This window comes from Melanotaenia boesemani, chromosome 15 (genome assembly GCF_017639745.1).
Source record: "Melanotaenia boesemani isolate fMelBoe1 chromosome 15, fMelBoe1.pri, whole genome shotgun sequence".
NCBI classification, from domain to species: Eukaryota; Metazoa; Chordata; class Actinopteri; order Atheriniformes; family Melanotaeniidae; genus Melanotaenia; species Melanotaenia boesemani.
The window spans coordinates 6,001,651-6,029,367 of NC_055696.1; the positions used below are offsets into that span (position 1 = coordinate 6,001,651).

Here is a 27,717-nt window from a genome sequence, read left to right on the forward strand (position 1 = left end):
TGGTTTTGCTTGCCACAGAGTAATGGCACATATGGAGGTGAAAGGTGGTCATTATTCTTGGAGTCCAAAGCTACTCTGGAATTGCTAGCCTTGCCATTCTCTGCTACTTCACAACTGTGCAGCATACCAGCGTAGGAAAACAGTTACCATTCAGAAGCCCAGATTTCCTCTCAGCATCCCTATAATGTTCTTCTTGCTTTATTGGGCATAACTTTTTCTTTTTTTAAAATCTACCTTGACAGCGCTCATCATGCCTCTGCTTCATAAAGCCTTTTTTTTCCGCTTTGGTTACATAAGAATACTCACAGAACTAATACACCAAGGAAACCTGTGCTCCATTTTGGTATCCCAGAAAGCCATATGTGGGAGCGTGAATGTACAATATGGCTTTTCACACCATCAACTTAGGGAGAGGCACAGGCGTTGCTCAGAACAACGCTGAGAAAAACAACAACTGTGTTTTGTGTGTCCCAACAAACCGTGACAGTGTGACCGTGAGTCAGCAAGCATGATACTCAAGCTCCTCTCTCCTGAGACTCTGTTCACTACAGCAAAGCTGTTAATTGACTTATTCAGAATTCACTGAGATTCGGTTAATTGAATCTAATGTTGTTTCTGTGGTGCCAGGAATTTATTTTAAGACATTTGTAAAGAAGGCCTATATTTTTACAGTTTGTGCTAATTTAATAAATCTACAATGCTTCTCCAACTCTGACAGGGATAAATGCATTAAATAGTTTTACACCATGGTCCACAGGAGAATTTAAATGGAAAGCAGCCATTTCCAAGGTTATCACACCTCCTACAATTGTTTGTTTTTTCATGAAAATTTAGCTTTAAACATTTAAATGCTGGGGAAAAATATTTATTTTAATATTCGAATTGCAAGAATAAACTATTCTCTGGTGCTTCAATAAATAAATAAATAAATAAATAAAGTTTCTCTCTCGCATGAGCTTGTTGGGAGGTGTAGTGCGGGGTGTAGTTTGTGTGTAGCCTGTATGACTACATTTCCCAGTTTGCACCGCTCACCATGATGTTCCCAACAGCTGACAGACGGTGAAGCCTCTGCCAGAGCTGTCGGTGGAAGCTAGTGTATCCGCTTGTCGGAAGCCCACACGGACTGAAAATACAAGTCAAGCATTACCGGACTTCGGACAGTTTTACGAAACGGGCTACCGTCGAGCACATTGCCTTGACAAAATATATTTAGTCTGCGTCTTTACTTGTTTTTCCATGCTGGGAGCTGGAGACAGTTGCTGTCCGCTAACTTCCACAATAGGTCGCTGCGACGCTGGACTGCTGTATATGTTTTATTTGAGCTCAGCGGTTTAACTCCAGCCCTTCCAGCCGTGCCCAATGCTGAGGAATGGATAGTGTGTCTGTCAAAGGTGGGAAGATGGTCGAGAGTGATGAACAGCCGGAGAGGGACAGCGGTGGTGGCGCAGCGATGGCCGCACTACATCAATGCGAACTCATCCAGAATATGATTGATATCTCCATCTCCAGTTTACAGGGGCTACGGACCAAATGCGCCGCGTCCAACGACCTCACTCAGCAAGAAATACGCACTTTAGAGGTAATGAGCTTTTCGGATAAGTCAAATGCGGCGTATTGCCGTAGAAAGTAATGTAGTCAAATTGCGAAGTCATGAAGCCCTAACGCTATGTCCGCTTCACGGGGTTGAATATGTGCTGCAAGCGAGGCGCCCTAACGGTGTCAAGTGAGCCGAGCACATTTTGTCGCTTACAGTGTGCTACTAGGTCGATGCATTGAGGCGAGGATGGCTCAAGATTTATTATGAAGTAGGGTTGATTTGTTCTCTAGAATATTCCTAAACAATAAAGACAGCATTAATGCATGTGATCCAGCTATTTGTGTGACCTCCTTCTCTATTATTTCTCAGGAGCTCCTCTTGGTGGTTCACATCACCGTGCCGTGCAGCTGAATTTAGCCTGGCCTAATGGCACACATTCAATAATCTGATACTGCTATTATTTATGTTACTGTATTCCGCTACACATTTTGTGGCAGTGCAGCTGGGCCTACAAAGAAAAATAGAAAATAAAACGTAGCCTACGACGTGTTCCATCTGGCTTATGCCCCCCCCACACACACACAAAAAAAACGTAGGCAGGGAAGGCTGATGCTCTCCTCCATCTGGATGCAGATTCAGTTCTGTCCTGTTGGGATGACTTGATAATGCTTTGCGCAGGAGTCGTTTCCGTTATTTATTTATTTATTTTTGGGAGACAGGGCAACATATCCTACTATAGCTGGCAGTGTCAGAGAAGTCAACCGCGGTAAGACCTTGGCTTCACATTGTGTTTTTATTTTACTTCTCTTTATTGGCTGTTTTGAGGCACTCTTTGGTATTTTTCTGGTTCTGGAGATCTGGTCTGAATAGATTGTGCTATATGGATACTTTATGTCTAGATGTTCAAGTATGTAGGTTAAGATTGCAAAATATTTGATTACCTCAGGCCTGCATGTTTCCACATGACATCAGTCCCAGATTTTACCAGAGGGTGATGGGAAGAAGTGTGAGTGTGATATAATTGAGTGAGATAGGACACATGGAGATGTAGGAACAGTGGAATATTATGTGATAGTGTGTGATTGCTCCAGACATGATGGACAGTAAATGGGTTTTCTAGGTCATAGTTTATTTAAGTCTTATACCTTGGCTAAAAGGAATATTCAGTCCTGATTGGCTAGAGGCTATCAATTATCCATGTCTGTTTTATTTCTGTATAACTGAACACCCCTATGAACAATAATACCGTTCCCCAACACGTAATGTTCCAGAAAGCAGAGGGCGTTTAGTTTCAGCCACAGAAAAACACAGCAAACTGGTTTCAAAAGACCCTCGGTATTAAAAAAAAAAAAAAAAACGTTTCTAATGGGTAAAGTAGCTCCTTAAAGCTGGTTTATTTATTTGCAAGTGAGATCATATCTGTAATCTTGTTACTCCCGGCTTGTTTGCCACAGTAGGGCTGATAGATTAGTGCAGAAGAGTGATGACAAATCGGTCTCATGCTCTCAAGTGCAATTTTTCTTCTGGTTTGAAATTATAAATATTCTCAAAAAATATTGTGGCTCCTTAGCTGACTGGCAGGCATAAGGTTAAAGTTGGCAAGCTGCTGCGTGGGAGCACATTTTCACTGGCTCAAGTGAAGAAGCCTGGTATTAGATGAAACAGATTATTAACTGAGATAGATACCAGACAAAGTTGGTTTGCTTGTTCTTTAGTTGTCTTGCTTGAGTCTACCCTAAATCCCCTCCCATTGCTTATGTGCAGTGAGAGGAAAATGAAGCTGAACTCTTGGTTACATTTTTCTTTCCTGAAGCAAAGTTGCAGCAGGTTATGAAATGCATGCCTGAACTGGTTAAAACGTAGAAGTAACAGGGACTTGTGGAGTCATGGCCCGTCCTAGCCTACATTCTTCAACTCCTCTTTATCCGTTGTCATGTGTGCCTTGTCGGTTGAACAGGACGTGATCTGGCAGAGTACTTCCTGAGGTATGCTGTCTCGTAGATACATTTTGCACCAGCATTGTTCTACATGACAATGGACAGGCAGCGTTGCTCTCACATGCTGCTTGAAGACTACAAAACACTGCTTTGGGGTCTTTTTTTTCCTGTGCCTGTGAAGCTGTTATTAGGTGCTGTCTAAAACTGTGGATGTGATCATTTGAATTAGTTTTAGCTAGTTTGTGGCGTAGCCGTGTTCAGAATCCGTCCCCATTGTACCTCAAGAATCAGAAGAAACCTTTTTTTTTATTGAAATCTTCTTTATCTTTAGAGGAGATAAGAGCCTCAAAGTGCTTACTGACTTGAAGTTGGACGGTAGAACCGGAAACGGGTACTGTAGACATTTTCTAGCTTACAGCTCAACTAATTCTATGTCTTAATGATGTTTTGTGAAACAGTATTTATTAAATCTTAATTTCACTGATTGACCACTGACGCAAAAGTACAATCATCTTTAATTCCTGCGCAGTCCTGCCTTATTTTTTCTATTTATTTATTTATTTAATTTTCCTGAGCACACGCAGATGCTTCTCAAACAATCTGGAGTAAATGCAAAATGCAGATATGATCAGGTGGTCCGAGAGCCTAGAATAGGATGCTCATAATTTCAGTGGAAGGTTATGTTTAGTTTAGTTAGAAAGTTTAAACTTTTTTTTTTATCAGCATCAATGTCAGTTGCGTTTGTTTTTGTTTTCTTTTTTTTCCCCCTTACTTACTGATTTTTATCTCTTTATTTTTGTGGCATCTTTACCCAAATAAGTCAAAACAGGTGAAGGAGTACATTTCCAGTATGTATTGGTGTTTTTTTTTTTTTTTTTTTGTTTGTTCCTTGTCTATTTTACTGACACGTTAAACATCTCTATCTTACCACACGTGTACAATTTTTAGTTTATCTAGGTTTTTATTTGACAAGTATGACATTAGATGGTTTGTATGACTAATTTCTTCTCAGTTCAACATGGCAGACAATAATGATTTTCAAAGATGAACAGATGTAAAGAAAATGATGAAAGACAAAGTCAAGAAACGGATTTGACATGAAGTGAGGATCCGGTTGCTTGGTTCCCCTTTACAACCAATGTAATATTTTAGATGAGAAACATAGATGGGTCTGTTACTTTCATGTTTCCTGGTCAATAGCTGTCCTGTCTTTGACAGCCGAAGAGGGGACAAGATAACGGTAAAGTTTCCCGCGAAGAACAGGAAACAGCACAGGTTGAAATATTTACAAGTCCATCTGTACATTTCAGTATCATAGTTCATATCAGTAAAAAAGGAGTATTAACCATTAGAAGTGGGATTTGAGTTCAAGTGGTGATCTCAGATCAAGTCAGGCATAAAGTCAAACAAGTCTGTCATTGCTGAGAGTTGGATGTCTTTCATCAGACTTCCTTGGAGAGCTGGCGGGTCTTGGGGTGCCTTGTAGATAAGTGGTTTTAGGCTGTGTGTGCTTTGTGTGTGTGTGGAACATCATGCTTCCATGTTAACAGATTAGACCATCCATAACATCAGCATGACGTGTCTCAGCTTTGACTCAAATTGATTTGAAGCTGCTTCACACAAAGAGTTTTCACATGTTTGGGAAGCTTCAAAAGGCTGTTTAAGCTAAATACACAGCAAAGACATTTGTTCATCAGATTAACCTCACATTAGAAACGATGCACATTTCACTATAGCTTCATTGTGTAGGCACACTGAATGACAGAAACATGTGAACAATGTTGTCTGTTAAAATGATGTTGATTGATCAACAGTTTTTGGGGGGTTTTTTTTTAGATCGTTGCGCATGACTGGTCTCTAGTTACAATTGGCCGCTTTGGTGTCTTCACTTTTCAAATCACAGATTATGCAAAACTTTGTAAGACCATTTCCAAAGCCACTGCTGTTTTAAATGGTTTATATAGTAATAGGACAGTGGCTACAATGCAGTAAAGTCAGTGATGTGAATGCACATACATGCAAAACTTCACTTGTGACATGTACACTGTTCTGCCATTATAGGTCTTTACTGGCAGACTGTTTTGCAGCCTGCCATGGTGTGCACTTTCACTTCTTCCTTTACTCCTTGAGAATTTTCCCCTCTACATACCTCTTCTATCACAAATCAGAGGGCTAGGCAGTCAGCAATAGATATTGAGTCACCCATTAAATGCTAAACTGATGTAATTCTGAGTTCCGCTGTTATGTGTACTGTTTTATTTCCTTAAAAGTAGCCTTCCTCAGACCCAAAACTACTGGGTTTTGGGTTCGAAAAGCTGGCCTGCAGCTGTCCTGTAAATATGTATTTATTATATATTTTAAGTATGAATCCTTTTCAGTAGCAGGAGAAGCATAACATAGATGTCATCACTGTCAAAGCTTTTAATTCATGTGCAGAATTTGTGCAATGTGTTTGAGGTCAGGGAAATTGTCTCACTCATGCTAAGGGGTTATCGTCCCCATATTGCACTAGAGTGCAATCAAGAGCGGCTTGAAATGGCTTTATTCTCTCATTGAGTGAGGTTTATTATTCCACTTGAACTGTGTGTGTTTTTTCTGCCTTGCCAGTGAGAGGATAATGATACTGGCCTCTTACATGGAGTGCTAACTGGTACTTCACTTTTCACATGTTAATCCCACTCAGCTCAGTCCCTGTCTGCCTCTCATGCTGGCCATGTGTTACTTTTACTGTAGCTGTTTATATGTTCCTGACTTTTGTTTTTATCGTATCACCTTACACTGCCTTAGCTGCTTGTGTGCTTCCAAACAACATCCAAATTAATTTGCATGATCCAGACTAACAAAAGTGGCAACTTAAAAGCATCCTTATAAGTGTTTCACTAATGTGCATTTTTACATAACCTGTAAATAATGTGAGGTATCCATACCTGTTAATCTTTACATAAAAGCAATTCACTACCCTATCTTTCTGATCAGTGCTCTCTGTAATGATCAGCAAACAAGCAAAGCGTCACTCTGTTTTGTCTCCTCATGGTGTTGGAGAGAGTTTGCTGTGCGCTTGTGGTGCGAGCTGTTGTGGCTGCATCTATATTTAGACATCTTTCTTCCTACGCATTTTCAGGGTTGGTTGTTAAATAAGAAAATCAAATGACGCGCAAAGAGCCTCTGTGAGAGGGTAGAGCAGGCAGGAAAGGGGAGGGGAGAATCAAAGCCAATCCGCTGGGCTGCCTTTTGTGACATGACAACCACTGAGTGTGTTTGTGTGTCTGTCGGAGGCCTAGAAGTAGACAGCGAAGAATGTCGCTCACATCAGGGGAAATGGAGGAAACACAACTCTAGTGACTATCAGAGCTGACCCTGACTCTGTTTCCTTTTTTCCTTTCAGTAAAGGGGAGGGGGTGTAGCCAATAAGAATGGAGTGCGTGATGTGGAAATCAGAATGGTTGAACAGTGTAGGCAGGCCTTGATCTATTCTTGAACTGGCTCAGGATGAGTTGCATTACATCCTTCAATTTTTAGGTCTGCATTGCTTCTTTTGTGGGAAAGAGAGGATTTTGTTTCCTCTGTCTCCCTTTCATCAAAGAGATAGCATGATATGTCATGTTGTACAGTAAATAGTTAAAAATACGGGATGCATATGTTTTCTAATACTGCAGTTTGTTCGTTTGGGATATTTTAAAAAGGCCTCAGTAGCCACATGTTCTTCTGTTAAAAATGACAAAGTATAGGCCTAAACAAGGCCAGGTATTTGTGTGTCTAGTTGTCAAGGCTTGGACAGACACACCTTGCACTTATTTGCACAGAGTTGGAAGCAACTCTGTCACCTCTTTGACACCCCCTCAACCTAGCGTCAGCTTGCACTGTTGGTAGCTATGTTGGAGGAGGGGCAGTCCACCATTGTCTTGGACTATATCAGCCTTGTACCCCCAATGGACTTACCCCTTCTTGTGATCTGACCTCTGCATAACTGTCAGTGTGTGTGTGTGTGTGTGTGTGTGCAAATCCTCTGTTATGTGTAAGGAAAATTCATTTTTTAGCCCCAAACACACCACTCTAACTTCCATAAATAGTTTCTTGTGCCTCTTTAGGGAGGACATGCAGTGATAGCTAATATAATATCAGGAAAAGTTGTTATCTAGTGGGCCTGTTCTAGCAACAAGAAATATTTATGTATGTTTCAGTCTGGGAGAAATGATCTGACCTTCCTGTACAAATATCATTTTCTGAAATGGAGCACTGTTCTCAGATAGGCCATGCTATCCTTGGCAGTTGCACCAAAGTGGCTGTGTCAGCAAGAGCCTTGAGAAAACAACTGAGGCAGTGGGATCGGCTCCCTGAGTCTGCTGTGTCAGGCCGGCCGCTGCTGGGACTCCTCTGCCCTCCCTGGTGGCTGACACACCGGCTGTCACTCATCTCCACGCAGCATTAGGCTGTTGCCATGGTGTTGTTTAGCTCCGCTGACAGGTGGGCTCTGACGCCATTTCTCCTCCCCCTCCTCCCACCTCCAGGCCACACGTCAAACTCTGTTTTTCTCCACTCTGCACCAAAAATAAAACACAAGGGGCCTGTCATTATCTCTTGGTTCGCTGGTGTGCCTGACTGCACTTGAAACACAAACATCTCTGATATCAGTGAGGGATTTGGGGACTTGTGTGCTTGTGTAATCCTATCCATCTCACTTATTTAGGGTCCTAATTGGTAAAGTGAATGTGCTGTGAGTGACAGGAGATAAATATGCTGGTCATGTTTGGTAGCTACCGCAGCTATTGTCCTGTGGAGACACATGATGATGTTTGTATGTTGAGATGTATTGTGACTGAGCTCTGTGTTTCACATGTATGGGAAAATCCCACTGAAATGTTGCTGACGACTCAGAAGAGATGTTGCTAGGTAACCTGACGTCACAGTGCTGCACTAATGTATAGGAGGTAAAGAAGGAGGCTAGCTTATTAACTATGTTAAGTAAATGCCTCTCACTGTTGATCATGATCATCCAGATCTAAAGACTCATTAGAGTAAATTTAAATATTTGATGAGAGCATATGTATTTGAATTTGATATGAATGTGGCTTACCATTTATCACAGCTTCATATTGTGTAATCCAGCTTGTATCTTCTACCTACTTTGTATACTTGTCTGTCAGTATGTTTGCATATGTGTTCAGAAGTATACATGTTTCCTAACCAAATGAAAATGGACTGAAAAGCTCCTACAGAAGGAGCTGCCTTTTGTTGCAGCCCCTTTAACCTATTTTGGCATTTATTATAGGTATTTAAAGCTGTAAATTTGCATTCAGGCACATGCTTTTTATTATTTGTTTTCATATTGGACATTTAAATTTTATGACATCATTGACATAATTGGTGAATGGCTACAGAGCTCAATTGAAGAGTCAGGGTCAACACGTAGAGCATTTACCTCCTCTCCATCCTCTTTATCTCGTAAAACTACAAAGGAGATGCTTTTGTTATCTGCCACAAAGCAGCTTTTTTACCTCCCAAAGCCGCACTTGCAGGGAGCAGCGCAGTTGTAGTGTTTCTATCTAGCTTGTGAGTGGATGTGTCATGGACATGGCTGAATAAGCAGAGAAAGACTCGCGCTTGCCATTGTTGTTGCGGTGCTCGAAAGGTGCATGGCAGGTCGTGAGCTAGCTGGTTGCTGCACAGCTCATCTGAAGGTGCTGCCTGCTGTAATGGACTCTTATAGATAGACTGTGAGATAAGGACACACTATACAGTCATGCTGAGCTGCACAATGCAGGCTGCTGCAAACCAACACCATGGTGTTCATTGTAATACTAATTCACAGAATGGACCACTGCACTTGACATTAAAGCACTGAAGTCTCACAGTTGTATAGAGGCTTTGAGAACAAGACTCCAATGTAATCATGTACATTGGCTTTTGAACAGAGACGGTTTATCGGATGTTTCTTATGTCATCTGACACTGTAATAAAGACCACAATAAGGTTTTAGTCATTACTGGTCTGATTAGCAGATGTAAACATTAGGAAGAGAACTGGAGTACGTGAGGGTTAATGCAATTACTCTAAATTATGTTGACAGAACCATTGTAATAGGCAGTCTTTTCTTCTTTCCATTCACTCCACTGAGCCATTGCTGCATGGTTGCATTGTTGACACTATCTAGAGAGGAAGATGTGGTACAAGCAGAAGGAAAGCGATACTTTCCTGCATCTTTTGATCTTAATTTATTAATTCATTTTACTATAGATAACCATGATTGTGACCAAAAGTTAAAAACTGTGGCAAGTTGTCACGGAATTACTGATGAAAAGGAAGTTTAATAGCTTTGTTACTAACTTTAAAATTGGTAGGTCATGTGGCATCTTCAGCATGTCTTAGTACTCTGTGACTGAGCTACATCTTTTCTCCAAATGTACTTATTTGCTCTGCGAGCACCCCAGCTGCTCTCATTAGATGACCAGCCCCTGCACAATAATAGCAGTTTCTATCTAATTAGCCATCTTGTACGCAGAGAGCACATGGAAACAAACACTGGTGTTTTCACTACAGGTAGTTTGAGTTTGGAATGGAAAATATTGAACATGTGTGAGCATGGAGTAATTCATGCATCTGTTTTTGCTGTACTAGAGAAGCATCTGGTGATGGAAAATATTTGTGAGGCTCATGTGTGTCGTTTCAATTTCACAGATCAGAAGTAGTTTGTAACTATTTTCCCCTCAACAAAAGGAAGGGAAGGTACAAAGTCCACATACAGCATAACTTATGTTCTGTCTCTACAAAAATAAATAGACTGCCAACACAGGTGTGGCAGATACCCTTCACAGTGAAAGCCTCCTTGCAGGCAGTGAACCTCACCTTTAACCTGCCCCTCCCTTCTGTGCTATGTTCTCTATTGCTCCCTGCAGGTGAAGCTGATGAAATACATCTGTAAACAGCTGCAGTGCAAGCAGAAAGTGCCAGAGACAGAGAGGCCCGAGGCCTTGGACAGCTACCCACACTTACGAGACTGGCTGCGCACCATCAACCTGCGACCAGAGCTCATCAAGGTGGGTCATGTCGTTTCTGTAGGAATGCCAGTCTACTCTGTGTTTGTGTCACACTGATGTGCACTCGGTTTGTGTACTCAGTCCATGTTCTCATGTGCATGAGGAATGCCATCAAAAGGCTAACTGGTCAGGCATTTTGTTGCAGTAAAATCTCAGTAGAGCCGAGTCTTTTTCAGTTTTTCTAGTCAGTTTGATCAATATGCAATTCTCAAAACATGTTTCATTAGAGTAATACAATAATCAAAGTGACTATTTACCCTTTGTCACATAGACACTCATTGGGTGCTTAGAGAGCTAGTTCACTGCATGCTTCCATTTATAATTTGATCCCATGTTTGTGAGACTGAACAGTGAATTTTTGACAAGTGTGTGAGGAATGTTTCGAAAGTAAACGTTTGTTAAAGACTCACACGGGTTAGTAAAAGCTTTATTGAATTGTGTCTGTGGAGTGAAGTTGCTTTTTGATATCTGCATTTGTGGAAAGATGTATCTGGTTAATTTGTGTCATGTTTCAACCTGCTTTCCAAAGTAGTATCATAGATTAACTTTATAGGTAAGAGCAAATGGCAATGAAAGTATTCTGATGAACTAGTTCAAACAGAAACCTCTAAGCTCGCGGAATGAGTGTGGTTCCTGAGAAGTATTTATCTGGTTTGATTCTCAGTTAGTACTTAACAGCAAGTGAGATATCATTATTAAGCAGATTCTTTTTCAGTGATGATTTAACAGATGGCTTGTAGTAGAACCAGTTTTTTGTGCAGACCTGTATGATCTTTTAAGGTCATAAAATATAAGCTCACACCTTGTCAGGCAGCTGTTTTATTTCCATAAGTCTCTTTGTGCCTTTGCAAAAGAAAATTAACTTAGTAGATTTTTAATTTAATTTCCATGTTTTTGAACTTGTCCTTGTGATTTTTCTCCTCTTTCGCTGATGTCCTTCCTTTGCTGCTATAAACTGTTTAATCCCCATCTGCTACTGTATGTTTTCACTGCTCTTGTCCTTCCATTTTTGTTTTGCGACTAAACTGTAACCTGCTTATTTTTTAATGCTTCTGTGCTTGTTATTCTTCAGTTTGTCCCCTGCTTGTACGTGCCTTTCCTCTTTGTGTTAAGGCCTCACTCCACATCTCCCTTCTGTTTACAGTTTAGTTTTATCTGTCTTGCTCAGTTTTATTTTGTTTGCTTCTCTGTTTAGGCCTAGCTTCCCTTCAAAGCATACATCTTTGTGCAAGAAAAGAAGAGTGTTTTGGATAGAATAGTGCTCAGTCTTTTTCCGTACACGAACAGGGTAATTGTAATGTATGCAGAGCTGTCATAACATGTTAGATCTTCACACCTTATTAAACTGAGATTTGTACAGTGCATCTTCTCGCTCTATACTGTGAGGACTGGATTGTGTAATGGATGATCTGAAAACATTATGATGATTGTAGTTGGCCTATTTATTAAATACAACCTCTTTGTTCCCTTGCTTCAACTTGCAAAGAGTGATTCCATTGGAGGTCTATTAGGAGCTGCTTAAATGTTTTCTTGGGAGTTTATTTACTTCATTTTATCTTTATTTTTATAACCGCAGGAGTGTTTTCTTGAAAATTTATTGTAAAAACTTACCAATGTTTAATTAACTATCTACTTGTATGTACATGAGAGCATTATTTGTAAAAGGCCACTCTGGAGGGGGGACCTTTACTAACTAAAACACCCTTACATGATGTGTAGAAAAATATTTGAAATGTTTGTTTGTTTGTGTACTTTACATGCATTGCAGTTCTGACCAGTAACAATGTATCCAGGAGGCCCCAATGCAGAAATTGAAATATGTAGTATTTATGTATCTAAATTTATAATATTGGTGTGAAAAGTTGGGAGATGAGCAGAGAACAGACAGCCACTTTAAACATCACATCTCTCACTCTCGACTGTGTGTCTGCATGTGAGCACTTCGCTTTGCTTGTAGTGTACACTTGAGTGTGGGAGGTTGCCCTAGTTTTGCTACCAGTGTTTGCCCTCTCAGAGCAAGGGTTTAACCTGACTGATAAGTGATTACGCACTTCCCATAAAAAAAAAAAAAAAAAAAAAACATCCTAAATTTACTGTAGAAGGTCCTATTTCCTTTTTCGTGTGCTCTGAAGATTTTGGTTTGTAATGTTTTTTCTCGTATCTGAACTTCTGATAAATGTTACATGCTCAGTTTTTGTCCAGTTTTGTTTTGAACTGCTTGCTTGGTGTGTGGTTATTCTCATTTATAATCAGAGGTATTTTAGTCAGAAGCCAATCTGCTCTTCAGATCAAAGTAAAACCCTAAGGGACTGATTTGATAGGCTTACTTTATGTCTGTAATGAGTATATTGTGAAAACAAACATGCTACCATATATAACTAAACTAAACTTTAGATAAAAAAGATTGATCTGTAATTTCCCTCTTTTTATTTGTCATTAGTCGTTATTTTTGTATTCATAATGTAACCAAATATTGTTTTCATATAATTCTATTTGCATGACTTTATTTTAATTTTCATATTTATACTAATACACAAATAGAAACAGACTCATGGTGCATTCCCTCACCTTAACCATGGTCTAATTCAAACACTAAAACCAAATCTTGACCCTCAAAAAGCCACCTAAACTTGCAAGATACCCATTAAGCTGTCAGACCCTGCAAACTTATTGTCGCTTTCAGTTTTCTAATTTCATGGTGTGGAAAAGCGAGGCCACACATTACCACCATGGTGCATAGCAAGAAAGACCTTCCTGTACTCACTTGCATTGGTTATTATATGCCCAAATATAGGCTACTCATTAGTGTGAGTGCTGTAGTCTGTATGAATTTGTGCTCCTCTGACTTTCTGGTCTTGAATTAAATGCTCAATACTTTTCTGTTACATTTTAAACTATTAACTGTTATATTTTCTGGTCTAATGGGCTAACCAGTCTGGGAGCGAGTTTTAGGCCTTTGTCTTAAAAACTATGCATGTATTGATTTTAACAGTCAAAAGTTAAGTGGAAGCAAGAGGTTGAATGAACTACTCAGTACCATATTTGCGTTTTAACCCATATTGTTGTAGTCTTTTTTAACTTACTTTAAACAGAGCTGCACTCTCCTCTACTACAACCTTCTTCCTCACACTTTTTGCGTGTTGCTTTTGTCCAATCCTGTTCTGATCAATCAATGAAAATCAACAGTGTGTCTTTCTTTTCATTACTTCCCTGCAGGCTGTTGAAGCAAAGTTGTCCCTGGATGCTTTACTGCAGATGACTGGTGCTCAGGTTCGAGATACAATGCGAAGACTAGGGTCCAGTTCAGAAGAATGTGTCAGACTCAGCACTGCCCTCTCCTGTCTGAAGAGTGCCACTGAATCCGGTATGCATTAACACTATGAGAGACTTTATATATTAAATGGATAACCAAATTGTCTTTGAGTTTCCTACTTATTTTTATTTATTTTTTTCCTCTTACAGGAGGCGAACTGAGAGAGGACAGCACTTCCTGGTTGTCTGAGCCCACCAGGAGGGATAGTGGTTCTCTATTGACCGCAGACCAGCTAACCAATTTGGGAACTCCCATTCGCCCTCACAGTCCATCACCTCTAGCCCGTCCAGGCACCATCCAGTCTACCCCATCCACTCCCTGCGCTACCTTCCCCCATCCCCGCTCGGGCTCAGTTTCAGCAGCACCCACACCAGAGGCGCTGGCATCCTATGCACACAGTGAAAGCCCTTTCACAGATCCGTTCCCCATGTCTCATACGGCCCGGCTCCACGGGCACACCTCCACCCCACCAATAACTCCGCCCTCAAAGAGGCGTCACCGTCTGAAGCCCCCCTGCACACCTCCACCTCCATCCCGCAAGGTGCTGCATCTACTTCCCAACATCACTCTCACACGCAGCAAAAGCCACGAGTCCCAGCTGGGCAATCGCATCGAGGACCCTCCCACCAGCAAGTACGTGATTTGCTGTGGTGTACATACTGTTAGAAAAATCACCACAGTCCATGTCCACAAGTTTTCATTAGTAGGTCAGAGAAGAGCCTAACCAGACCCTCAGACCAGCACTGTAATGATGCCAGATTGCCTCTGTTGGCTTTGTTAGCACATGTTTAAACTTGGGGAAGAGTAAAGAAATGTCCTGGACAGAGTGATTTGCCATTCTAAATTTTAAGTTTTAAGTACAAAACATATAGAATATACTTTGCTGTCTGAAAACTATTAAGTATTACCACAGACATGACACAGTAAGAAATTCGGTATCAGAAATGTGAGACGTTTGGTGCAGATTTTAGGTAAAACACACCAAGATATATTTAATGCTGACCTGGAGCAATTGTGAGGTGGTGGCTTTAGCCTGCACCATGAACTGAACACTAAACCAAATGAGGATGAGGATAACTTTTTAGCTTTAGCAAATACAGCTAATAATATAATACTGCGTTGGTAGTCTACTGTGATGACATTGACAGCTGTTGCTTCCAGTGACACTGAAGGTTTTTAGACTTTTTATGTGATGATATGATTAGAAATGGAAACAACCGGATAAATAAAGAAGTGTATAGGGAAAAAATATCCTCTCAAATTCAGCAACATGCTCCTGATATGATTTTACAATGCACATGGGTAATGATCAAAAACACACTGCAAAGTAAACCCTGAACTTTTTTTTTTAATCCAGGTTTTATTTTTACTTTTTAAATACAAAAGATGAGATAGAAACACTCAGAAAAATAAAATAAATAAAACAATATTTTAGATAGAAGCCTGTAAAACAACTAATAAAGGGAGAACACCCAATTCTAGGTCTCACCATTGGTACCAAACATAATTAACATTTGGTTTATTGTAAAATTAGTTTTTTATCTTCATTTGACTCTGAACAACATTTGTTACAATGGGCAAAGCTGAAGACTTCCCTTAAACGTTGCATATATTCCTGATGAGGACTGTTATTTAGGGATGTTGAATTCTTTGCAACAGATTATTCACATATCTGGTTTAATCAAATGAAAGAACATGTTTGATATCTGGTATTTGGTAAGATGACTTCATGTGGTAGTTCACATTTGTTCATTGTTTTGTTCTTAAAGCTATCTTAAACTGTGAGAGAAGAGGGAGGAGGCTTTCCTGAGAAAGACTCATTTCTGTGCTACATCCTGTCACATCCTGCCTGTTGCTCCTCTGCTCTCACTGTATGAGTGTAGCTAATCCCACACAGATTCCCAGAGATTATGAGTCATGTCATAACAGGAAATATTTCCCAAGTCTAATGCTTAGAGGTGGCAACACACACACACAATCCCCCTAATTTCTTTTTCTCTCACCCTTTATTGTGATTGGGTGCATGTATACAAACAAGCCACATGTTTATCCATAATATCCTGTCTGTTTATGGAAAGCTTTATTGGAGGAGAAAAAAAAATGGCAAGTTAAATGGCTGATCCACTACAACCAACACACAAACAGATGAAAATGCTACTTTGTCCTGACTGTGTACATAATCACAGCAATCTGAAAACAGGTTACAGTTGTGATTAAACATATTTTAACATGAAATTAGACAACTATATTTTCCTTGCGTGTGCATAAATCACAGATCTGGCACTGCTTGTTGCTCCTCTTTTGACCTCAGTCTGGTGTTAGGGATGACACTCTTGCATTCGTGTGTCAATGAGATTAAGGTGCTCCAATGTACCTTCCTCCTGCTCTTATGTAATCTGCCCCGTGCTGTCTAGTACTCAAGCATATTTGCAGACATGTTGTTGTGGCCAGTCGAGTTTTTGTCAACATACTGATCAACTCACTTCTTTTTATTTTATTTTTTTCCTTCTTAGATGTGTTAAAAAGAACAAGTTGTTCCTGAATATGCAAGTTAATGGGAATGGATGTGAGGACTCGCCTTCTCGCTACCCCGTCGTGACCTCACGGACCCCTGGAGTCACCTCAGCTCCAACCACAGCACCTTACACCCATCCAGGGACACCCACCCTTGTGGAGGAGCACAGCATATTTAAAAGTATACATTTGGATTATCCGCTTTTTTTTTATTTAATTTTATTAAGATTACTGGGATTTCTGGACTTGCTAATCGTGGTTTGGTTTTGTTTGCTTATGAAATGAGGCTTGAATGGGACTGAATATTTTTGCCTTTCATTTCCAAAAGACAAGACTTTCATATTAGATGTCAGTCATGTTTTATCGTAAGTCTACCATCATGCATCTGTCCATCTTTCTGTTTCTTTTTGTCTGCCCAGATAATGTAGCCGTGCATCGCAGTTCCCCACAAGCAGTGAGGAGAGACATAGGTTTAGCCGTCACACACAGGTAGGCCTTTGAATATGTTTGATTGTAAGCTATTGCAGTAAGATAAATGTAATCACTAAATTGGAAATAAAAACATTTTAATAATTACAGCAAATTTCTAATGTGGGACCAACAAAAGCTGTTGCGTTTGTGTAGGTTTTCAACAAAGTCCTGGTTGTCGCAGACATGTCAGGTGTGCCAGAAGAACATGATGTTTGGGGTTAAGTGCAAACACTGTCGGTAAGTTAAGTGCTTTTCATCTTAAAGTCATATAGGTTTAAGATTACGACACAATCCCCCACCCTGACTCAGAAATAAATAAATAAATAAAATGAGTGCTGGGTTTAAAAAAGCAATTAGAGTAATTATGTTGCATTTTTTTGTTGCAATGACAAATAAAGTTCTATTCTGAAGACTTAAAATCAAAAAGATAAAATTTTGACAAGTATATTCTTGTCTTGAATTTGATGCCACCATAGTTCAAATAGAGTTGTGTTAAATTAAATAAGAATCTTAAATCATTTTACATAACGACTGCAAAGGCTCAGGAATACTTAGAAAACGGTTGTCAGTAAACATACTTCATTGCTGCTTCCTGAAATTCAAATAAAAATTGTCCTACACGCAAAATGAACCTTATATGAGGCCAAGTTCTTGTTAAGAGGAGGTCATGTGTCACAATGGTAAACAGAACCTTGTCCGAATTTTTTTTTTTTAACATTTTGAAGGTGTCAAATAAAAAAAGCAGTATAATTTCTATTCCATATATCATATTTTGGCTTTAGATAATTTGAATTAATTTTTTTTTTATTTTAATTTGTGCAACATCCTTTCTTAATCTCATGGCTTGACTAAATCCTAGTTTACACTTGGATTATTCTAACTTTTAATGCTAATTGCTACAAAGCCTCTCATAATTTGCCCTTTCTCTGTGCAGACTGAAGTGCCACAACAGATGCACAAAGGAAGCTCCATCTTGCAGAATCTCTTTTCTGCCAAGTAATTATTGTTTCACCTTTCATCTTCAATTGATGGGCATCATCTTTGTCTTTAATGTCTGTGTGATATTAAAACTTTTATCCTCTCTTGCAGTTGCCAAAATTCGCAGGACCGAGTCAGTTCCCAACGATATAAACAACCCTGTGGATCGGCCGGCAGAAGCACCGCAGTTTGGCACACTACCAAAGGCCATTACAAAAAAGGTAAAATATCAAACAATGGGTTCTGCCTTAGTCTTGTTAATCATTTTGAGCAGCACTGAATCACTGTTGGATTAAATAATATTATGCCCATGAGTACGTCTACCATAATTCAGCCTTAATCACAAAAGAAAACTAAGATAGTAAAAAGTAATCTTAACCCCACTATTATAGAACTGTTGTTTATAGAACCTGAATAGTATTTGAATGTCTCCCCAGGATCATTCCCCCGTAATGAACCAACTGGACTCAAGCAGCAATCCATCCTCCACCACTTCATCTACACCTTCCTCTCCAGCACCATTCCAGCACAGCAACCCCCCAAGTGCAACCCCTCCACCCAACCCTTCACCCAAAGGCCACCGAGACAGCCGGTTTAACTTTCCCGGTAAGCCCTGGTGCAGAAATCCACTGCTACAGAAGCCCCAGTAAAACATGGATACATACAAACACATGGACTGTTGAATTCCTCTGATTACATAGATTTCTGTTCATTTGGTTTACTTCTTTAACAGTACGGCGCTCACAAACACACTTCTCACCTCTTCTTTTTCCACATTTATTAACTCTGAGCTGCACGTTAAAGATCTTTCTATCCAAGCTTTTCTAACCAAGAATCTCTTCCTGCCATGCTTACCTGTCTTTCCCCTCTCTTTATTCATGCAAAAGCTGCCTGTTACTTTCAGCATAGACAGCAGTTTATCTTCCCTGGTGAGTTGACAGTCTCACAGTGACAAATTGAATTGTTTTTATTTAATTGTCCCACTCTGCAAACCTTAGATCCCCCGCAGCTTTCTCTTCTCCCTGCATGCTTGCTTTGGGGGGTTGTAGGAGTTAGTGTATCTAGCTTTTCACTGAGTGTTTCCACTGAGTGCACATTGACTGTAAGTAGCATTTTGCACCACCTACTGGAGGTAGTGAGGAAATTGCATGAGCACTTTTGTTTTGCATGTAATGGGACATGAGGGTTTGCAAGTAAAAAACTTTGTCCTTTTATTCCTTCCAAAACTATGTTTTCTTTTTCTCTGTAGATGTTTCCAGTCCTGCAAATGTGTACTCTGATGTCCTTCAAGACACAGTGTAAGATATTTATATGTCAAGATCTAAGTTCAGTCAGTTTTGATGATGACAAAGTAGTTGAATTCTTCTCAAATTCTGCCTCTCTAATGTTATTGTTCTGTTTCACAGCAGTGAGATTGAGCAGTCAGGTGATGACACACATCCTGAGCTCATAGAAGACGAAGATGAAGAGGTAATGTTAAATACGCTGTTGAAAATATACTTAATTTACAGATTTACTGACTCTTCGCTTGCTGTGCTTTACTGCGGAGTTTCTCTGTCTTTTTTTCCTACGTATGCTTGGTACATAAAGACATTATCATTGCAGGAAGAGGAGGAGGAGATTGATGTAGAAGATGAAGGCCCTGAAGCAGAGGAGGAGAACGAAGAGGGAGGGGACGATGAGGATGACAGGGAGGACATGAGGATGAATGTGGGCTCAGATGGTGAGTGTGATGAGCTGGACGATCTGCCCTGCACTCGGGGAAACCAGTGGAAGGTCCCCATCTCGCGTAAGGCCAGTCAGACCAGTGTCTACCTGCAGGAGTGGGATATTCCTTTTGAGCAGCTGGACCTTGGAGAACTTATTGGAAAGGTGAGGAATCAGATTTACTTATTACCATTATCAAAGTCTGAAGCTGTCACTAAATTTAGTTTGTTTTATGTCCAGGGCCGCTGGGGAAAAGTGCACAAGGGTCGGTGGCACGGTGAGGTAGCCATTAGGCTCCTTGAAATCGATGGGAACAATCAGGACCATCTGAAGCTTTTTAAAAAGGAAGTGATGAACTACAGGCAGACCAGGCATGAAAATGTGGTGCTCTTCATGGGGGCTTGCATGGCTCCACCCCACCTAGCCATCATCACCAGGTTAGAACAATCACTCCCTTCAGATTATGTTGTAACCCAAATTCAAATGTTCTAGTGAGAATAACCTTTTTTTTTTTTTTTAATCCTCTTTTCCGCAACAGTTTCTGTAAAGGGAGAACGCTATATTCTGTCGTGCGGGACACTAAAAACACCTTGGATATTAACAAAACAAGACAAATCGCTCAAGAGATTGTAAAGGTATGTTGTTGCCTGTTTTCTTTTTTCTTTATGCTTCTTTATACTCTTGATATTGGATCCATTAACATATTGTCTAAGAAACAAGATGTGTGTTAATTTTGTCCTGTAATTAGAAAAGACTGTGTGATCCTGTTCATTATTTACATGCATGGAAGTTCTAAAACCTTATAAAACAATGTGGCTATATCTCATGGATACATGTCCTTGTCTGAACACCGTGGTCCAAATGTCAACACTTCATGATCCATTTTTCTTCTGATTCAGGGAATGGGCTATCTGCATGCCAAAGGCATTGTTCACAAAGACTTGAAGTCGAAAAACGTTTTCCATGATACCAACAAAGTCATTATCACAGATTTTGGGCTGTTTGGCATCTCTGGAGTTGTTCAGGAGGGGAGGTGAGACATTAACTCCTAAAAAGTGGTAAAATCTAGTAAAATCTGTCTAATTTTCTGCACTTTTGCTTCTGTTTTGGTGTTTATAAATGGACATTTAAAGGAGATGAAAAGTGACAGCATTGAACTTATGTATCTTTTCACTCCATTTGATGTATTACTGAAAGCTCAGGTCTTCCTTTTTCTTTCAGGCGTGAGAATAAGCTAAAACTTCCACATGGCTGGATTTGTTATCTCGCCCCAGAGATTGTGCGTCGGATGAGCCCAGGTAACAATGAGGACCGCCTTCCTTTTTCCACAGCGGCAGATGTGTACGCCTTTGGGTAAGTCCTGTGCACAGAGTAACTCCGGTTTAAGCTCTGGATACCTGAGGCCCTTTACATATATAATTATTTGGATGAATTCTTCCTTTTAAAGAACTATTTGGTATGAGCTTCAAGCTAGGGACTGGCCAATCACCAACCAGCCTGTGGAAGCCACTATCTGGCAAGTTGGAAGCGGAGAGGGCATAAAGAAAGTTTTAGCAGAGATCAGCCTGGGCAAGGAGGTCACGGTGAGTCGGTGTACAAGTGTGTCAATAATTTATGAAAGTGCTGGTTATTCTTCCTGTTATAGAGTAGCAAATGCTAATGTTTCAATGTTGCATCAATATGAGGGTGCTGCAAAATAGCAAGTACTCAAATGTAATGGCCTCTTGTTTTAGGAGATCCTCTCTGCCTGCTGGGCATATGACCTGAGAGAAAGACCCACTTTCACCCAGCTAGCTGACATGCTGGAGAAGCTGCCCAAACTCAACCGCAGGCTCTCCCACCCCGGACACTTCTGGAAGTCTGCAGAGTAGGTATCCCACAGTCAGGGAGGATGTGAAGACACTGGACATGTGAATACTACAAAGATTTAGTTTTTGTGTGTCTTGTGGTTCCTTGTGGTACTATGGCCTGTCAGTCATGACCCTCATCTCTATATCCAAACTTAGATTAGATTAAAGCAGAGCCATTTTCAGACTCTGTGTTGGGTCCTAGGGTGGACTTTGTCAGTACTCAGCTCTGCTGAATGTTTTTTGCTCTCAGATAATATTTAAATTTTGTGGTTCATAAATTCTTTGTATTTTTGTTAACTTTAATTCATGCTTCATCAAACCATACTCTGACAGGAAACAAATCTATTGAGTTACTTGTAGAGAGTAAATTAACTGTAAAGTGTGACAATTTCCAGTTCCTTACAAAAGCTGTGTGCATTTCAGAAGTGGATTTCAAGACAGATCCACAAACGAATGCACATAATAATAATAACAAAATGAAAAGATTTGCAGTTCAGCTGTTGTCAAAACTGCGGTCAGGCACCATTAACGCTGAACTGATCATGCAGGTTTTAGAGCAACACGCATTCAAGCTTTGCCGTTTTCAGAAAAATATTGATCATTTCAGAAAGACAATGCCAAACATTTTTCACAGAATACAGCAGTGTGGTTCTGTGGTGAAAATGTGCAATCTAAGCTGTAAAAAGCTGCAACTTAATGAAACAAATGGTGCAACAAAATATGTGCTGATGAAATCTTTCATTTTACACATTATACCAATTTTTCTGTGGAAAGGGGAAACATTGAAAAGCTAGTTAAATGTGTTTTTGAACAAAAAAAATATAATCCTGTCATTTTCTACAGTAGGATGGTTGCAGTCACCCACCCATCTTCTTTTTATTTATCCACCCCATGCTTTCCAGACTTGTCAGATAGTATTTTTGCTTGACTTCAATAGAAAACTAAAGAAAATAAGGGAACTAAAGACCACTTTTAAATGAGCCAACCTGTTCCAAAGACAGGAATAGTATAAGCTTAATTATTAAATAATTAACCCCATTCATTCAGACATTTTTGTTTTGTGGAGTCTGAACAACCAAGTGAAAACATGTCAAGATTGTTCATGTGAATGAATAAAAAAATGATTGTTGTTTTAGATGGTGTGGCCACAGCACATAATTACCTCTCATCATGAAAGAAGGTCCAGCATTTCTTCTGCTAAAGAGGATAATAAAAGAAGCCCCTGAAGCTCCTTTCCTAAGCATTTAGAGTAATCTGCTCATATTGTGGCTACCACTCAAACATGTCTGGGTCATTACCTTCAGTTAAGAAAAGAGACTACTCAACCATAGTCCCTCTCTTCTCTGCTTTTCATCTATGATTTGCTTTTTCACACACCTTTTTGCTTTTGCTTCAAGGCTATTACCTGTATTACCTGTACTCAAGTGCGTCACTACTGATCATGTATCTAAAAGGCCAGTTTTCTCACAGATGGTGAAATTGCCATGGGAGAAATACATGTCTAACAACAGAAACCTTTAGGGAAGGGTTCCCCAACTCTGGTCCTCAAGTTCCACTGTTCTGCAGACTTTCAATGTTTCGCTGCTACTACACACACAACTCAAATTAATGGGTCAGTATCAGAGCTGTGTAGAGCTTGTCAGAGATCCATTTAATTTGAATTAGGTGTGTTGCAGCAGGGAAACATCTAATGCCTGCAGGATAGTGGGCCTTGAGGACCAGGGTTGGGGACCCTTGCTTTAGAGGAAAGAATCCAAATGATCTCTTCAGTCACAAAATGAACTTGTGCATCCACATCTGTTTTTATTCAGTGAATGTCCTTAAACTAATCAGTCTGTGTGCATGAGATGTCTTGCTTTTATTCAGTGTAACCCTGTTACACTCTTACTAACTGTCTAACATTTGTGTTTTCCTTTGCTTTTTTCCCTCTTTTCTTTTTCTGTTTTCTAATCTAGGTTGTAGCAGTCACTCTGAAACATAAGCATTGCAAAACAAAGCCTGGGTCTGCCTTGCATGCTCTTGAATCCTTAACTCTTACAGGATTGATCAAAGCATTGCCTCTGCCTGAAACAGGCACTGCTTCCATTAATCCACAGTCTGATCTTCCATGTCTAACATTTACGTGTTCTTATTCGGAAGAAAGGATCGGTGGACTAAAGTGTGGCCAGGAGGACAGTCACTACCAACCTTCTCACTTTCCCTTCACATGTCTAAAATATCTTTGCCTTCCCTGTCGTTTCATTCTATAATGTCATTGGGGACTTTGTGGCTTACAAATAACTGGTAGTTGTCACTGAGACTGACTGGTGTGCTGTGATATGTGCCTGCTGATGGCTGCCCTGTCCTCGGCCTGCTCACCTTCTCTTTGCTGCTGCGATGTGGTTGTTCTCACCGGGGTACAGCACTTTTTTCTCTCTCTGAAATGCACACGCACACAAACACACCGCTGGACATTAAATGGACCCAGTCTCTGAATGGACCACTTCATTTATCTGTTTTTCCCCTTAAGGGTTTGGCACATGTTGGACAGGCTGCTTGGGTGATGCTCTCAAACCAGCCGCCTCCTCTCCCTCACTTTTCTTAAGGGTTGTGTGATGGCATGTGCTGAGATGTTCACCGGCCCATTTCTAGACACAATATGCACTTTGTCAACAATAACAACAACAAAAATAAAAAAAAAATCATGGACTATTTTTTTGGTTGTGATTTAATTTAGTTTTGCATAGTGGAATTTGCAGTTTTTTTCTATAGTTTTTCTCTTCAGGAGAGTCTCAGAGGCTGGACAGATTGATGTGCTCACCTGTATGTTGTCTTTATGGAGTACAGTCTGATCTGTTAAATCACTGTTTATTGGATGCATTTCAAAGCAGGGCACTAACAAAGATGTGTGTGTAAGTGTTTGTGCTAAACTATGGTTGAAAAAAAAGAACAATCTACATGGAAATAGATACTACTGGCTACATAAGATTAAAGACTTTTCAGTAATGTCCATCTTTTGAAGTGTAAAGTGCACCTTATGAGTTGCTTTTGGAAGAAACGTCTTTCAAGGATTTGATTTAATTCTTTGCGCAAAGCAAAACATACGAAAAAAAATCAGGAACCTGGTGCAAGTGTCCTATCTCCTCCTTGAACAGTACCTCTTGTGTGCGCTTGTGACTGATTGCTGGCTTAAGTTGACGTGCTCATATTTATGTGGTTTTTCTGTTTGTTTTTTTTAAAATAATTTTTTGTGGTTGCACGTGCAGCTGGGTGATTGGTTGATTATGTAAGATTGTTTTGTTTTTGTTTTGTTTGTGAGAGATTGCAGTAAATGTGTTGCAAATCCATTGGTATGTAATGTAGATACATTATTTAATATAAAGCAAATTAACATGATTCTTCTAATATTTGTATAAACATTTTATATGTAAAATACTTCACAACATTTTTTAATAGGTACTGCAATGGCAATTACAGATATGTATATATATTTATATTTTTTCCATGTATAAAATACTGTATAAAAGCTGTACATTTTTCCTTTTTTTTTTTTTTTTTTTTTTTTTTTTTTAAAGAATGGGCCAATACATGTTTTTTATGTTGTTGTAAAAATTCATATTTTTGTATTGCATGTGACTACCATTCTGTACACAGTTTCTGTTTTCATCCATGGAGGACAATAAATTGGCTTGTCATGTAATAACTTGTTTTATTGGTGCTATGAAACTAACTACAGTTTTCACATACCACACTGGAATTTATTTTCTTCCAGCTATGCACTGCAGTTGTGTAATGAATATATAAATTAAATTAACAATTCAGGTGGCTATAGCATAAAAAAAATCTTTTCCCTGTGCATGAATTTGTGGAAACCAGAGTATACACACCCTAAGAGAGGCCAGGTTGCAATGAATGAAGTTTGTGGAGTTTGGCTGGTGAAACAATGACAAATTGATGAAAAATGGAAAATGTATAGTATAAAAGAAACTTTATAACTGAAAGCATCAAATTGCCTGATTAATTTAAAATGTATTTATAAGTTTTCATGTTTGCTCTAATGGCAGAACCAATAAGATGGAATGGAAAGAATGTTATCATAAGCCAAACATCAGCCCTGACTGGACTGTATTTAGTTCAGCTAAAGAGTCATCCTAAAAGCAACCACAGAGTTTTAAAAGATAAAGACCAACAGTTATGTCATAAAAATATGTTGTCAGTTTGAAAAGGTTTTAACTGTTAGAAAATTGTTTAAAAAACATCTGATCCTTATTAGGTCTAAAAATAAAAAATAAAAATACTCTTTCAAATTAAGAACAATTTGACTTATAACAAATTTAACTAAAAGAAAAAGAAACCGATTCAAAATTTTATAGATCCACCTTTAGTAGCAATAACTTACTTTCTCTGTGATGTTATCAGTTTTGCATATCTTTTGATTTAGTTTTGTTCATTGAGGTTTGCAGCACTGGATTGTGCACTGGTCTGCACAGCATTACAATCAGGTTCAGGTCTGGACTTGGACTGGATCATTGCAACATCTTGATTCTTTTCTCTTTCAGCACATTCTGTAGTAGCTTTGCAGCTGTGCTTGGGATCTTTATCCTGTTGTGTGACCCAAATTCAACCAATTCAGCTTCATGAATCCAGATCACTCTGGTCTACAGAGGAGTTCATGGTGGACTCAGTGCCTGCAAAATAAGCCCAATCACCTCCTCTGCCCTGAATCTGTCAGTGGGTGTGAGGCATTTATGTTGACATGCTGTGATCACCACTCTGGTCTTGTTTGTCCAAAGGAGGTTGTTCCAGAAGCTTTCCAAACAAACCACTTGTTGAGTCTTTTTATAACCACATGGACATGACATTTAACTTGCTCACAGGTCTAACGCATTTAGTTTTTGTGGGTTGTTTTGCTTTGTTTTGGTTTTTCACAGTTTCTCTGAGCACTGCTCTGTCCGACCTTACGGTAAACCTGATGGGATGTCCACTTCAGGAAAAATTGGCAGCTGTCTTGCGTGTGCTTCATTTGTGAAAAAGCCTTTTCAGTCAAATTGTTTGGAAATAACCCTACAATTCTTTCTCTAAGATCAGTGCTGGTGTCTCTCTTTCTCTTTGCTGTTTGAACACACACATCTGAATGGTCTAGACCAGCAAACTGACAAAACATCTACCTTTTTGGAGGTTCTCATCTCTTAATGATGATCACAGTGTAATATGTTATATGGTGTCATTCATCTGAGGCTGTGTTTGTCTAATTCTAAGAGACAGTAGCCACCAGATGATTTTTCGCTCTCTTAAGTCTTCATACGTAAAACTTGTCAACAGATCAACTGTTAAATATCAGACTTAGCTTTTTGTTGCAGAGAACACAAACTAATGTACACAAACAGCCCATTTCCAAACTCAGTAATGAGCTTTAGCTCATTTAGTCTGTGGAAGGTGGACCCAAATGCAGGCTGACGAGGCAGGAGGCAGGCATGTGCAGGAATCCAAGGTTTAATCAAAATTAAATTAAAAAGAGGATTTTGAAAACTTAAAGGCATGGACTTTGTACAAGGACCACGCAGGAAAATGATGAAACAATGTAAACATGACGATGATCTAGCAAGAAGAAACTGAAACCAATGGGTTTAAATGCACTGAAGACAACTAAGAACAGGTGAAGTGATTATGTCAAACCAGGTGCACTAATGAAGCAGAAAGCAAAACTGAATATACAAGGGAAAACTGACAAAATGAAACAAGAAAAATAGAGCTAAAATCTGACAAGACCACAAAAACCTTAACCAAAACCCAGAAACCATGACAGCAACAGGTGCATGAGGGTCAAAATTCCATTTTGCCTCTAGGTGGCATGAAGACCCCACACAAAGTTTTCCTTTTCCTAACAGCTGTCACCTTCTGGACCTGCAATTTGGTCTCACACTGAAGGGCAATGTTAAGTGTTATACTAAGTATTATTAGGTAATAATATAATCCATACACATTTGATTTTAACTTTGGTCAGATCAGTAAGGGAAAAGTTTAGATTTTTTTACTTCACACTACATAATTTAAGTACAACAGTTACAATCTATATATTTAAAAGCCAAAATGCCAAAATGTTTGTAAACCAAACTTTACTGTTTTTATAGGAATCAGAATTATTGACTCATTGTGAATCTTTATAAGTTTTAAATAGCAGCACATTTGGTTAAAATTCATATTCAGCAAAACCCAAAATGTCTGATTGTGTAATGATATTTATAATCAGCAGGCCTACAGTTTCAGATGTTAGTACTGGCAATACTTTCTAAACCTTAAAATGCAAGGCTTATTATTCACATTTAAGCTTAGGCCATTTATCAGTGATGAATCCTTTGAAGGTTTATGATATAGGACCTTGGGGGGGGGTCTGTCA

General features: G+C 39.4%; 1 protein-coding gene across 3 annotated transcripts; it reads left to right on the plus strand.

Annotated features, from left to right (window-relative positions):
* The first annotated feature begins 1,064 nt into the window (after positions 1–1,064).
* On the plus strand, positions 1,065–24,344 carry LOC121653844 (kinase suppressor of Ras 1-like). 3 transcript variants are annotated; one of them, XM_042007542.1, is made up of 21 exons: positions 1,065–1,579; positions 10,368–10,508; positions 13,725–13,872; positions 13,971–14,454; positions 16,335–16,516; positions 16,755–16,824; positions 16,960–17,043; positions 17,741–17,802; positions 17,896–18,005; positions 18,222–18,390; positions 18,672–18,713; positions 19,034–19,082; positions 19,191–19,254; positions 19,390–19,656; positions 19,732–19,928; positions 20,030–20,126; positions 20,391–20,524; positions 20,713–20,844; positions 20,939–21,074; positions 21,225–21,358; positions 22,478–24,344. In XM_042007542.1, the coding sequence occupies exons 1-21, from the start codon at positions 1,370–1,372 to the stop codon at positions 22,497–22,499; spliced, it is 2,934 nt and encodes a 977-aa protein (XP_041863476.1). In that variant the 5' UTR covers positions 1,065–1,369; the 3' UTR covers positions 22,500–24,344. The 3 variants fall into 3 exon arrangements, with proteins under 3 accessions (XP_041863476.1, XP_041863477.1, XP_041863478.1); XM_042007543.1 differs by having other exon boundaries at positions 23,297–24,344; XM_042007544.1 differs by lacking the exon at positions 18,672–18,713.
* The last annotated feature ends 3,373 nt before the right edge of the window (positions 24,345–27,717 follow it).

Excerpts from the sequence above, each read along its gene's own strand:
- LOC121653844 (XM_042007542.1), top strand. The coding sequence starts at position 1,370 with ATGGATAGTGTGTCTGTCAAAGGTGGGAAGATGGTCGAGAGTGATGAA. Across the intron at positions 18,391-18,671 it reads CAGCCGGTTTAACTTTCCCG|CTGCCTGTTACTTTCAGCAT; the intron begins GTAAGCCCTGGT and ends TTCATGCAAAAG. Across the intron at positions 20,127-20,390 it reads TCGCTCAAGAGATTGTAAAG|GGAATGGGCTATCTGCATGC; the intron begins GTATGTTGTTGC and ends CTTCTGATTCAG.